This window comes from Corythoichthys intestinalis, chromosome 5 (assembly GCF_030265065.1).
Source record: "Corythoichthys intestinalis isolate RoL2023-P3 chromosome 5, ASM3026506v1, whole genome shotgun sequence".
In the NCBI taxonomy this organism is placed as follows: Eukaryota; Metazoa; Chordata; class Actinopteri; order Syngnathiformes; family Syngnathidae; genus Corythoichthys; species Corythoichthys intestinalis.
Genome location: NC_080399.1, coordinates 60,149,888 through 60,163,976, shown reverse-complemented (window position 1 = coordinate 60,163,976; position 14,089 = coordinate 60,149,888). Strand labels below are relative to the sequence as shown.

At 38.7% G+C, this 14,089-nt stretch overlaps 1 protein-coding gene across 1 annotated transcript in view; it reads left to right on the top strand.

Annotated features, from left to right (window-relative positions):
- Positions 1-12,664, top strand: part of LOC130916148 (paired box protein Pax-6-like) — a 60,701-nt gene extending 48,037 nt beyond the window's left edge. The window contains exons 9-11 of the mRNA XM_057836637.1: positions 401-510; positions 7,879-8,017; positions 11,027-12,664. Coding sequence (XP_057692620.1) covers positions 401-510; positions 7,879-8,017; positions 11,027-11,112 — 335 coding nt within the window. The 3' untranslated portion in view covers positions 11,113-12,664. The remainder of the gene's footprint in view (positions 1-400; positions 511-7,878; positions 8,018-11,026) is intronic.
- The last annotated feature ends 1,425 nt before the right edge of the window (positions 12,665-14,089 follow it).

Below are 14,089 nucleotides of genomic sequence, written 5' to 3'. Positions count from 1 at the left end.
CGAGCCATTTACATTCGTGTTGTGCCAATTGGAGTTCGTGCTTTAGCATTTTGGGATTGTGTAACTTGTGACGGTTTGCAGTCGTGCTTTTTTCTTTTGCATTTGTTCTGCGAGCCAATTGCATACGTGTTACAGCAATTGGGTTTTCGTGCTTTTGCCAATTCATGCTTTGATACTTAGGGTTGTGGCATTCGCGCACATTTTCTTCTACAAAGCATTTGCATTTGGCCTTTGTGTTGTGGCAATTTGCATTTGTGCATTTTTCCTTTTTCAAAGTGTTTGAACTTTGCATTTCACCTTACACTTCTCAGCCAATGTAGTTTTGTCTTTACTGTTGCAATGAAATTATAAACAATTTTAACATTCCCTTCTTTCTACTCTGGAATATATTGTATTTTAGTGTCCTTCTCATCAGGATCTGTGTTGGGGAGGTCCGACTCAGTTCTGTCCTGCACCTACAGCTTACCGTCAATGCCACACTTCAGTATGACAGCTAGCCTGCCTATGCAAGTAAGATTATTTTATATGATATTTGTGATACTATCAGAGGCAATTGCTGTAAGACTGCAAGGGAAGCTCAACTTCCCTAAAATGTGAAAAAAAAAAAAAAAAAAGTGATCAGATATATAATGTTGTGTGTACATGCACTGACTGTTCGGTATCTGCTTCTTATCACTGGATAAGATTCGGCTTCCTTTTCATTAATTAGTGACACTTCACAGTGCTTTAAACAGTGTGGACGCTGAACATCTACGGCAGTGGTCTCCACACTATTCCACATAAGGCCACACGAAATGGGGCGTGTCATTGAATAAATGCTGGGCTTGTCCAGACCCATGGCATACCCGGCGTCTGTGGGGGTCTATGGGACAGTGGGCAGGGCTCGGCAACTCTGCATGATGATTGGATGAACTGTCTGAGGCTGAATCATTTTATGATTGACAGCAAAATATGTGAATCAAAGATGTTGTGGTGTAAACATCCGCAGGAGCATTTTGCAGGGTGTAGAAAGAAGCTTCCCCTGTTTAAAGCGGCTGAAGTCTTGCATCCACAACACCATGCGCCAAGGCCGTTTGAGCAGCCGAGCTCTGCAGGCCATTTAGAGGACACTAGTCAAGTCCATGGAAAAGACACCTTTAGTATGACAGGGGCACAGATCATTTTCTTGAAAAGGGACAGAGGATAGAATTTACATATAAAAAATAAACAGACGCGTTTTATGACGTAGGCCGAAATTCGACTTCCCTTCCTTGGAAAACCATCATCCACCACTGGATACTATTTAGTACAGTGGGGCAAATAAGTATTTAGTCAACCACTAATTGTGCAAGTTCTCCCACTTGAAAATATTAGAGAGGCCTGTAATTGTCAATATGGGTCAACCTCAACCATAAGAGACAGAATGTGGGGGGGGAAAAACAGAAAATCACATTGTTTGATTTTTAAGTAATTTATTTGCAAATCATGGTGGAAAATAAGTATTTGGTCTATACCAAAAGTTCATCTAAATACTTTGTTATGTACCCGTTGTTGGCAATAACGGAGGCCAAACATTTTCTGTAACTCTTCACAAGCTTTTCACACACTGTTGCCGGTATTTTGGCCCATTCCTCCATGCAGATCTCCTCTAGAGCAGTGATGTTTTGGGGTTGTTGTTGGGCAACAAGCACTTTCAACTCCCTCCCCACCCCGTGGCATCAAAATGATAACAAGAACGGGGAGCAAAAATCCCAGAACCACACGGGGGGACCTAGTGAATGACCTACAGAGAGCTGGGACCACAGTAACAAAGGCTACTATCAGTAACACAATGCGCCGCCAGCGACTCAAATCCTGCACTACCAGATGTGTCCCCCTGCTGAAGAAGGTACACGTCCAGGCCCGTCTGCGTTTCGCTACAGAGTATTTGGATGATCCAGAAGAGGACTGGGAGAATGTGTTATGGTCAGATGAAACCAAAATAGAACGTTTTGGTAGAAACACAGGTTCTCGTGTTTAGAGGAAAAAGAATATGGAATTGCACCATACCCACTGTGAAGCATGGGGGTAAAAATATCATGCTTTGGGGCTGTTTTTCTGCAAAGGGACCAGGACGACTGATCTGTGTAAAGGAAAGAATGAATGGGGCCATGTATCAAGAGATTTTGAGTGAAGATTTCCTTCCATCAGCGAGGGCATTGAAGATGGCTGGGTCTTTTAGCATGACAATGATCCCAAACACACAGCCAGGGCAACAAAGGAGTGGCTTCGTAAGAAGCATTTCAAGGTCCTGGAGTGGCCTAGCCAGTCTCCAGTTCTCAACTCCATAGAAAATCTGTGGAGGGAGTTGAAAGTTGCCCAACAACAGACCCAAAACATCACTGCTCTAGAGGAGATCTGCATGGAGCAATGGGCCAAAATACCAGCAACAGTGTTTGAAAAGCCTGTGAAGAGTTACAGAAAACGTTTGGCCTCCGTTATTGCCAACAAAGGGTACATAACAAAGTATTGAGATGAACTTTTGGTATTAACCAAGCACTAATTTTCCACCATGATTTGCAAATATATTTTTATGAATTAAAAAATGTGATTTTCTTTTTTTTTTTTTCACATTCTGTCTCTCATGGATGACGGATAACCATGTTGACAATTACAGGCTAATATTTTCAAGTGGGAGAACTTGCACAATTAGTGGTTGACTGAATACTTATTTGCCTCACTGTATCACTCACAAAACTCAATTTTATGTTGAATGCCTACATCTAAATTCACATTGTGCTAAAACAATTTACAGTGGTACCTCGACCTACGATCGCATTAACATACGATCCTTTTAACATCCGACGTAAAATTTGACTCGTCACTTGTCTCGACATATGACGACGTGGTCGACATACGACCATTTCCCACCTACCCACACACTCGCTGTCTCCTCCCTCCCGTGTCTGTTCACCAGTCTCTATAATTTAAGGTAACATTAAAATTACTTTAAAAAAATTTCCATTTATTATTATTATTTTAATTTGTATTCATAATTCATTTGTTTTGCTATATGTAATTGCTATTAATAATTGTACCTGCAGTATGTATTAAGAATTTAGCATGGGTTTTTTTGGGCAGTGGAATGAACGAATCGAATTATAATGTATTTTATGGGAAAATCTCGCTCGACATATATTTCGACTTACAAACCAAGTCCTGGGAAGAATTACATTCCCAGGCAGCTGTGACAAAATCAGACAATTCGCGCTTCATTCAACCAAATTGTAGTAAAATGCCCCTTCACATCCTCAGCAGGGTAACGGCGTTTCAAAGATGGGAAAGGTAATTAATTAGATTACACTCTACTGAAAAAATAACGCCGTTAGAAACACCGTTATGCTGTAACGTCTTTATTAACAACACTGGTAATAACATGTTCACAGTTACTCCATTACATTTACAGTGGTATGAAAAAGTATCTGACCCTTTTGGAATTTATCACATTTCTGCATAAAATCACCATCAAATGTGATCTGATTTTTGTCAAAATCACACATATGTAAAAACAGCGTATGCTTTTACTAACATCACCCAAACATTAATAGATTTTCATATTTTAATGAAGATAGCATGCAAACAATGACAGAAGGGGGGAAATAAGTGAACGCTCCGCCTAAGACTTAAAGAACTACTGTAACCAATTTTTACAAAACAATTTAAGTCAAGTGTGTGCCCAATCACTTCTGAGTGGTTTGAAGCTGCCCTGCCCACTATAAAACACACACCTGGTAAAAATTGTCTTGATGAGAAGCATTGTCTGATGTGCATCGTGGCTCGGTCACAAGAGCTCTCTGAAGACCTGCGATCAAGAATTGTTGATTTGTATAAAGCTCGGAAAGGATACCAAGGAAACCATCTCTAAAAGTGTGGATGTTCATCAATCGACAGTCAGAGAAGTTGTCTACAAAGAGAGAGCGTTTGGCACTATTGCTTCTCTCCCAAGGAGTGGCCGTCCACCAAAGATGACGCGAAGAGTTCAGCGCAGAATACTCGGAGAGTTAAAAAAAGAACCCTAGAGTGTCTGCTAAAGACTTACAGAAATCAATGGCACAGTCCAATATCTCTGTGCACACATCAACTATATGTAAAACTATGGCTAAGAATGGTGTTTATTGGAGGACTCCACAGAGGAAGCCACTGCTGTTTAAAAAAAACATTGTTTCTTGTTTAATGTTTGCAAAAAGGCAGTTGGACACTCCACAGAAGTTTGGGCAAAATATTTTGTGGACTAATTAAACATAAGTTGAATTGTTTGGGAGTAACACACAACGTCATGTGTTGAGGAAAACTGGAACAGCTCACAAACATCAACACCTCACCCCCACCGTGAAGCATGGTGGAGGGAGCATCATGATTTGGGGCTGTTTTCCTCAGGGCCTGGACAACTTGCAATCATTAATAAAAGAATGAATTCAAAAGTTTATCAGGATGTTTTGCAGGAAAAACTGAAGCCGTCTGTCACACAGTTGAAGCTAAAAAGAGGATAGATGCTGCACCAAAACAATGCTTCAAAACACATAAGTAAATCAACTTCTGAATGGTTTCAGAAGAACAAAATACGCGTTCTGGAGTGGCCAAGTCAAAGTCCAGACTTGAACCCCATTGAGATGCTGTGGCATTACCTAAAGACACCAATTCATGCCAGATATCCCAGGAATCTGACAGAACGACAGCAGTTTTGTAGAGAAGAATGGGCCAAGATTAGTCCTGATCGATGTGCTAGACTAATCTATAGCTACAAGAAGTGCCTGGTTGAAGTTATTGCTGCCAAAAGGCGGGGGGCACAAAATATTAAATGTGATAGTTCACTTACTTATTTTCCCCCTTCTGTCATTGTTTGCATACTATCCTCATTGAAATATGAAAACCCATAAATGTTTGTCTGGTTTTAGTTAAAGCAGACACTGTTTTTTCATCTGTGTGATTTTGACAAAGATCAGAACACATTTGATGATGATTTTATGCAGAAATGTGAGAAATTTCAAAAGGTTCACATACTTTTTCATACCACTGTAGTTGAGTAACTTACTGAGTAAAATGTACTTCAAAGAGTTTTTTTTACCACGCCATACATTTTGCTTTTACTTGAGTAGATTTGTGAAGTAGAAACGCTACTCTTACTTCGCTACTTTGGGCTACACTAGAGTCCTTACATTTTCCCTCTTTATTCTACATATTAGATTTGATTTAATTTTGCCCATCACCAATGACAACCAATCACATGACTCCTTTGGACCAATCAGACATAACGGAAGTCCTATGATCACACCAGCTGCTTGCCATCAACGTTACCCCAAAGCGACTCCAAGTTTTTATTCGGCAACGATACACCACAGAAAACTGGAGATATGCTCGTTATTATTTCATGGTAGAATATGTTTTCCCCAGTAGAAGGCACTCATGCTCTTTGGAAGGGCGATATTTCATTCCTTTGGATTTTTCTGGTTGGAATTCGATTAGCCCAGACCAGCAGGCACTCCAGCGGGTGGTAAAAACAGCAGAGAAAATCACTGGGACCCCCCTCCCAGAGATAGGGAACACATACAACACACGCTGTCTAAACAGAGTGCAGAACATCCTGCGGGATAAATACCACCCTGCCCATCGCCTGTTCCTCCTTCTACTCTCAGGTAGAAGGTACAGATCATTGAGCAGCCGTACCAAAAGATTTGCAAACAGTCTGTACTCTCAGGCGATAAGACTGCTGAATTCACAAGTACACTGAAATTGCTGTTATGGTTATGCTGTCATTAGTACACACTTGACTCTGTGGGGTGTGGGGGGGGGGGCATAAATGGTTATGTAAATCTATCAATATTTATTATTATTTATGGTGGGATGGTGGGGGCACTGGGGACACTTTACCTTTATATTGCTCTGCACCAAGCACTTTAATGGAAACTAACCCATAGTATTGTTGGAACTCCAATCTGAATTTCGTTGTTATCTTGACAATGACAAATAAACTCTGAATCTGAATCTAATATGGTCAGGTAACAGTTTATAGTACAGTATAATCTTAACAGTTCGTATAGGTAACACTGTGCTGAAGAAAAAACTATACCATTGTTGGAAAAAAATCAAACATTGTAAGCAGTTACTCTTTTCTTGAGTACTCTTTCCGCCGAATATTTTTACTTGTACTCCAGTAAATTTTTGTAACGCTACTCTTAGCTGAGTCAAATCTTTGGCTGCTCTACCCACCTCTGGACAACCTACTTTATCTATGTGAGCTCTAATCCTGGCACAAACAGTAATATAATAATGTAGTTGTACGTGTCTCGTTGTAACTAGTCATGTGTCTACCTCAGGGGTCGCGTTAACCGAATATTTTCCGTCGTTGACCGATTTTTTAAAATGGTGACGGAAAAAAACTGAAGTCCCTCTGTCGTTTTGACTGGTTGCAATTAACACCCCAGACCACAGGGTGGTGAGTGAGCATATTAATTAGCTATTGTCTCTCTTGATGCATGACGTCGTTGGCCTTACTCTGAAAAATGTCAAGGCAACTGAATGTTCGAAGTTTCTTCAAAAAGCCCCAAAACGACGATGGTGTAAATAAAAGAGGTGAAAAAACAGGGACTGCACAAGCGGGCACGCAATTCAAGTCCATGCGCACCAGGAGGAAGGTGTGAAACTGCGTTCAGGCCACAGCAGGTGAACTGTTAATTTCATTGTTCCATATGTAGCCTACCTACTGGGGCCACAGCCAGCTGTTTTTGTCACTGCGGAGAAAAAGTTACATATTCATCTGCTTGATGTGTGATGGCACGGTGTGGATTCTCTGTTAAGCTTGTTCGGACAGAATATTAATTTAGAATGAATGAAAACTAAATACTATTGAATATGTTGAAGCGGTATGCAATGTTAACAGTCTTGTTAGCTAAAATTGCTGTGTCCAGCCGCTGTAGCTCTGCTGCTCTCTGTGAACTCTCTATTCAAGCCGGAACGCGCGCGGCTCTTAAGTGTCTCTGTCACGTGACTGTGTCGTAGCCGGTAACGCGCTCGGCCAAATGGACACACAAGTACGGAAGGTGAATTATGCCAAACAAAGGGTCACCACAATGTCATTATCATCATTTTAAAAATTTAAGTGAAAAGTCTAGCACAACCTCTGGTCTACCTACTGTAACGTACTGCAAAGAAGCCCCTGCCCCCCCCCCCCCCCCCCCAAAGAAGTATGATGTACTGTCAATACACTGTCAAATTAGTTTGGCTGTGGGGAGGCATAGGGTCGGTTGCCATCGGGCTTACACTCACAAGGGATTCACACGATTACTGGGTTCTAGATCACAGAGCTGATATGTGTACACTCTACCCTTCCCAATCGCTTATCTTATAGACTTCCCCACCCCCCCTCCTCTTCTCTCCCTGGTCAACAGGCCCCCCACTTGGTGTCAACCAGAAATACATCTAGCTGACAATAAAACCAACATATTAATAGTTAGTGTAGGCGTTCAATGTTTTTCTTGTTTTGTTTGTGTTTCTTTTTTTTCTTCTCTTGTGTTTCTTTTCTTTTGTTCCCCCATAACACCTTTCTGTTCGCTGCTTTGTCATAATAAACGAGATATGTTGAATGATCACAATGGGAGTAAGTCATACTCTCAATTTGAAACATTAAAACTGTTCAGACCAACCGGACACTTAGACTTCCATTCTCCGTGTCAAACAGCTGAACAGGACACGTTTAAAAAATAAAATTAAAAAAAAAAAACACTGTCAAAATTATTTCTCAACACACAGTTTTTTTACTGTGAGCATGTTCCGACTATTACTGCTTTGATGATAAAATCTTAGATGTAGTGGATCACTCATAGATTATACAGTTTAATGAGTTTTATGCATTTGTACTTTCAGGCATCTTGTCAGACGTCTTACTCGTGCATGCTGCCCGCCAGCACAGGTGTAAATGGAAGAAATTATGAGACCTATACTCCTCCACATATTCAACAGCATATGAACAACCAGCCATTGACCTCCTCTGCCACTTCAACGGGTATACTAATAGATTTAAATTTGATTTCTTTTTTTTTTTGTTTGTTTGTCTTTAGTTACACCAGAGTCATAAGCTGCTTATTTAACTTCATAAAAAATAATTTAAAATGTATTCATTGTTAATCTGCTATGACATGAGGTACTCATTTTTTAAATAACTAGGACAACTTAAAAACTACATTTATACAGGTACATGAGAGCGGTAGCATATTCAGCAAATGCTTGTATAGTAGCAGTCATGCTCACATTCGGTGAACCTTCTGGTTAAAAATTCTGAGAGAAAAAAAACATTTAAAATTTAACAACAGGCCTAAAAAACAATTATCAAAGCATGTTTTTGTTTGTTTGTTTGTTTGTTTTTGTTTTTCTTTTCTTTTCGGGAAAAAAGTAAAATAAACCATGCATTTAATAACTGGTCTCACCTCTCAGTAGGGGTAGGACAAAATATCGAAATGATGAGAAGTCTTGATGCTTTGCATCCCAAAAGGTTATCGATACACTCATGCCAAAAATCATGATATCGTTTTAAAAAGGTGTCAATGTTTAAAAAAATAAAATAAAAAAGAAACCAACACTTTGCTACCAAAATCTTCCACTATAATAGTGTCTCAGTTAACTCTATGACTGCCATTGACGACGCTTGACGCCCAATCCATTAAGACTGGGAAGGGCGAATGAACTATCCTTCATTGAAAACCAGAGCATTCATTCACTCCCATTTTCTGTGCATTTACAGGTTACTTTCTGTTCTTTTTAGGGCATTTACAGGTCAATTCCCAATTGAGTTTGAGTCATTGCTATTCATTCTCGGATCACTTCCTGTTCTGTTACCCAAAATTAACAGGAAGTGATCCATGAAATGCCCAAAAATTAATAGGAAGTGACCCATAAAATGCCCCAAGATCATCAGGTAATGACCTGAAATGGCATAAAATTACCTCGTTGCCTGGTATTGGCTGCTGCTGATGGCCATAAAAGTGGGATGGGCCAGTTTGTTCATTCGGGCGGATGTTCATTCGCTGCCACACTCCCAGTTCTAATGGATTGGACATCTACAAGTAATAAACTCACAGCAGAAGGGTTAAGTTAGCTTGTGTTTCTGCTTGTTAGTTGTGATGAATGATTTCCTGACCAATGTATTTATAATCATTGTATCGCCATATCATGAATCATTATCGTGATCTTTGTTGTGTAAATTGTGTAAACAAGCAAGTATAATAATAATCATGAACATGAATATTTAGAACCTTTCCAACAGTGATAGTAATACAAAATAACTCACATAAGTCATTTTAATGTAATTACTAGCCTGAAAATAGTAATCATTACATTATTCATTCCCCCCAAATTAACGAGCCACCAGTTGTGGATGAAGTACTCTCTTTTTGTACTTAAGTTAAAAGTGAAGATACATGGACAATAAATTAAGGAGAAGTATGTAATGAAAAATATACTCAAGTAAAAGTACAAAAGTACTTTCTTTAAAATTTACAAGAGTAATAATTATTTCCTCCCAATGGAAAAATGTGATATATATATATATATATATATATATATATATATATATATATATATATATATATATATATTTTTTTTTTTTTTTTTCTAAACAGCGAAACCCTATCTGGAGGTGAGGGCATGAAAGAACAGGATTGAAGACGCCATGACTTTAACATAATATTATCGCATCCATGACTTTAACAAAATATTATCGCATCCAAAAACTCCATGTAGCATGAATAACTGAGTGTCAAGACACAGCTGTGAGTGGTCACAGCTCGATTTTGGGGGGATTTCATGGGTGAAACATGGTATTCTAACAAGGGTCGTGATGCAGAAATCAAGGAGTGGTCGAGATTTTCTTTGTCATATATTTACCCTTTTAAATGTTTTTTTTGTTTGTTTGTTTGGATCGATTATTTATCATCTAACATATCGGAGAAAATGCAACAGTAACAAAAAAAAAAAAAACCAATTAAGCAATAGTTATGAGGTAGATCTCCATGAATTTTTTGCAGACACCATTTTTTTCATTGTGACGTAATTTGTTTGAAAATTTAAAATATGCGAGTGAATAATTTTTTTAAGTGTTTTTTTTTTTTTTTTTTAAGAAATATTAGACAGCAATTAATGATTCTAAGCTTAAAATGAAAGACATTTCAAGTAATAAATATAATTAATTACCTTCGTTTTATGGCTGGGTTGAAACAAAAGCGGTTGTGTGACGTCTGTAAACGGCGGTTTCCAGGGTAAAACAAACAAATTAAAAATAATTTGGGGCCTTAATGTGCCATGAATCTGCTATGGCGGCATATAGACATATTGTTCTATCAAACACAACAGTTGTTTTGGCTTAAAATACAGCAGTTTATTTGAAAGAGGGGTGCAAGAGCAGAAACTGCCTTTTCAGTCTTGTCTGTGTTTTCCGCCATATATATTTAAGACTGCAGAATGGAAAAAAACAAATAATAAAATTGACTACACTGTAAACAGAAACTTAACAAGCGAAAAAAAAAAAAAAAAAAAAACATAGCTTAATAGCGTATTGCAAGCGACCATCGGGTGCATACTCCCACCTACTGTAGAAGAGTGTGCAGCACCCATTTGAGGGCACGTTGGTCTCACTGTTGGTTTTTATTGGCCATTATCTTGTTCGCCTGGCTAATCTTGCTTGTACTCATGTTGCCGCCTCTAGTGCTCCATTACGGTATAGTTGCATGGGGCTTTTCATTTGCGCCGGAGGCAGGAAAACGAAACTATCAATGACTGAAAAAAACAAAAAACAAAAGTAACATGTAACGCAGGAGACAATTTGAAAAGTAGTGGAGTAAAAAATACAGATACGTTCTGTAAAATGTAGTGAAGTAAAAAGTACCAATTCCTATTTGTACTCAAGTAAAGAACAGATACACAAAAATGCATAATAATGAAGTACACCACTGCTAGCCACTGAGGAGCGTGTTACATGTATCACTATAACTACAGTATATTTTTTGTTTTTCTTTCGTAGGTTTGATTTCTCCAGGAGTCTCAGTTCCCGTCCAGGTTCCAGGCAATGAAACAGACTTGTCACAGTATTGGCCACGTCTGCAGTGAAGTGATGTCATCCACCAAAGCACTTGTTTCAAACTAAGTGCACAACACTCACTTTACAACTCAATTGTGAAAAAGGACCTTTTATTGAGAATGCCTCTCAGGATCAGATTACACTAAGTAAGAGGCAAGTGAGACAGTAGGACCTATTTTCGTGTGCTGTGCAACTCTAGACAAAGGTTAGGCTGCAACATGTGAAAGGTCGTTATGGTTGTTTTGGTGGACTTTGAAAGAAGGCAGGATGACAATTGTCCCCATCCCTAAACCTAACCAATTCAGAATATGTTTTTTCATCCACTTAAAAAGAACATTCTTGCCATAGAGATACAGTACAGTGGTACCTCTACATATGAATTTAATTCGTTCCAGGACCTGGTTTTTAAGTCAAAATGGTCATATGTTGATCGGGATTTTCCCATAAGAATACATTGTAATTAGATTAATTTGTTCCGCAGCCCAAAACCCTACACTATCCCCTTAATAAATACTGCAGACACAATTTCAAATAGCAATTACACATAGTAGAGCAAATAAATTATAAATAAAAATCAGAATACTCATAATAATATATAATAATTTTACTGTCACCTTGTCGTGGTATTTACAGAATTCACCCGGGAGAACGTTTTTGGTTAGAGAAAAAGCTGGAGGTTGTTAGTTTTTACCCGTGTCCATGCTGGTTGACTTGTGTGCAATGTTGCCTCTAATTTTTCATGTGTCTGAGCAGACACACAAACTTCCAGAGCACACTGAAGACCACTGTGAGCAACATCAGATGTGTACGCTGTGGCCACACACCAGTATCACGCCTGTTCAAAACCTTGGATCATAGCAAGTTGCATGGCTTATTAAAATAATGAGATCACAGCAGCAATTTTCATTAGATTACTTTTAATATAATTGATTTGGCCCACTTAAAATGAAAGACAAAAACTGTTTATGAGATGCGTACTATGTTATATGTGAGAGCCCTGTTTTAACCATAGGAAAAGTTAATAGTCAAAAAGTAAAAAAAAAAAAAAAAAAAAAACACTATTACCTGACTTTGGCCGACAGCCGCTACAAACAGCGCCCAGTTGCAAGTTGTTACAAACATAAGGCCACATACGGCTACGTTAGATATCAAATATATGTAGAACTAGATGTAAAATGACAGATGACAGCGGCGTTAGAACATGTATTAGAGAACTAGATGCAAAATGACAGACTTGCCGTCGTTAGTAAACAGCCGCCATCTTAAAGCAGCAGACTTCTCTAGAAGGCTCTGTTGTAGCGAACCTATACTCCTAAATCGGCAAAAATTTAACTTGAATCTATCTTTAAATGATGAAACAGTTTTAAAACTTTGACATGTCGAAAGTACACAGAAGGGAAATTATGAATAACGGGAGCAATTTTAACAACTTTACCGGTTGATTCACAACATTAAATTAATTGAATGTAGTTTAAAGCTGCTGATACAGAATGGGGACTTGAGTATTTTATTTATTGTTATTAACTTTTAACTTGGTACTGAAATACTAGTTTCGTTTAGCCTGAGAGGATTTTTGAACAATTTTGGAACTAATGTACAAAACATTAAAAGTGTGGGGAAGGGGGCGGGGGGTGGGGGGATGGGGTTGTGCATCAATAATCAATTTATAATCGAATCGGAGCCTCTGAATCATAATGAAATAGTTAGGTGCCCAAAGATTCCCACCTCTACTAGTGACGCTGCAACACATTTCTGTTGAATTTTATTTTGCGCGCTGCATAGATTTTCTTGTTCACTGAGTGTGCGCAAGCAGTACGTGATTGCACACGTGCGGAGCATAGAGGGAACATTGCTTGTGTCCAACGTTGCTGCTAGGATGTCAAAAAAGCATCGCAGTTTGGCTGCTTATTTTGAAACACCCCCTATGACTCGCGTCCTTGCTTCGAGCTTCAACCTAACTTGACTGGCAAACGGAGTTCGGAGACGACGGCTGTCTCTTTAATCCTTAAATCCATATCAGCAAAAGGCGTTATCGAGCCAGTTCACTGATGCGCACACCACGCTCATATTTTCATTTCAATGGGTAGCGTCACCTTTTTCCTTTTTTCACCATTTGCACTAACCGTCGTTGGACCCATGTTGATTTCTTTCACAAGAAAATCTGCCGTGCTGCTGTCTTGCTGGAAAAACAATGAAATTGCGACGCTGTAAATCGGCGTATTTCAAGCATGTCGTCATATGTCGAGACAAATGACGAGTCAAATTTTACATTGGATGTCGATGCGGTCGTCTGTCGAGGTACCACTGTATTTATAAATGATATCATTTATGACTTCCACCTTATTTCGCATGGAAACCCATGGAGTGTTTGGTGTAACGAAAAACTGTACAAACGTATCTAATGACCAGATGATGTGAACTTGCATGGTCATAGATCTCCACTGTGAACAGAGGTGGGTAGAGTAGGCAAAAATGTGATTCAAATAATAGTAGCGTTACTTCAGAATAATGGTACTTAAGTCAAACTAAAAGTAGTCATCCCAAAAAATTATTCAAGTACAAGTAAATTAGCATTGGGTGAAGGGAATACTAAAGAAATGAGTCACTGCTTACAATTTCAGATTTATTTTTTTTACAGTATTTGATATAGATCAGCATGTCATCTATAGAAACTGTTATTATAATACTGCACTATAACCTACTACATGAAGATTTTAGGCCAAAAAGAATACACAAAAATCATGACATTCCAACTTGAAGTTTCTTCAGAAATGAAATATCACCCGTCCAAATAGCATGAGTGCCCTCTAGTGGAGACAACATATTTCCTACCACGATTTTTTTTTCTTTATATTTTACGGTGCTTTAAACACATGATTGAACATCCCGGCAAAATCAGAGCACCTCCGACTGCAAGCTTGCATGTGGTCACTCATTGTCACGTCAGATTGGTATAATGGTCATGTGATTTTTTTTTTCAACGTCTCTTTGGTGAGACTGGTAGAG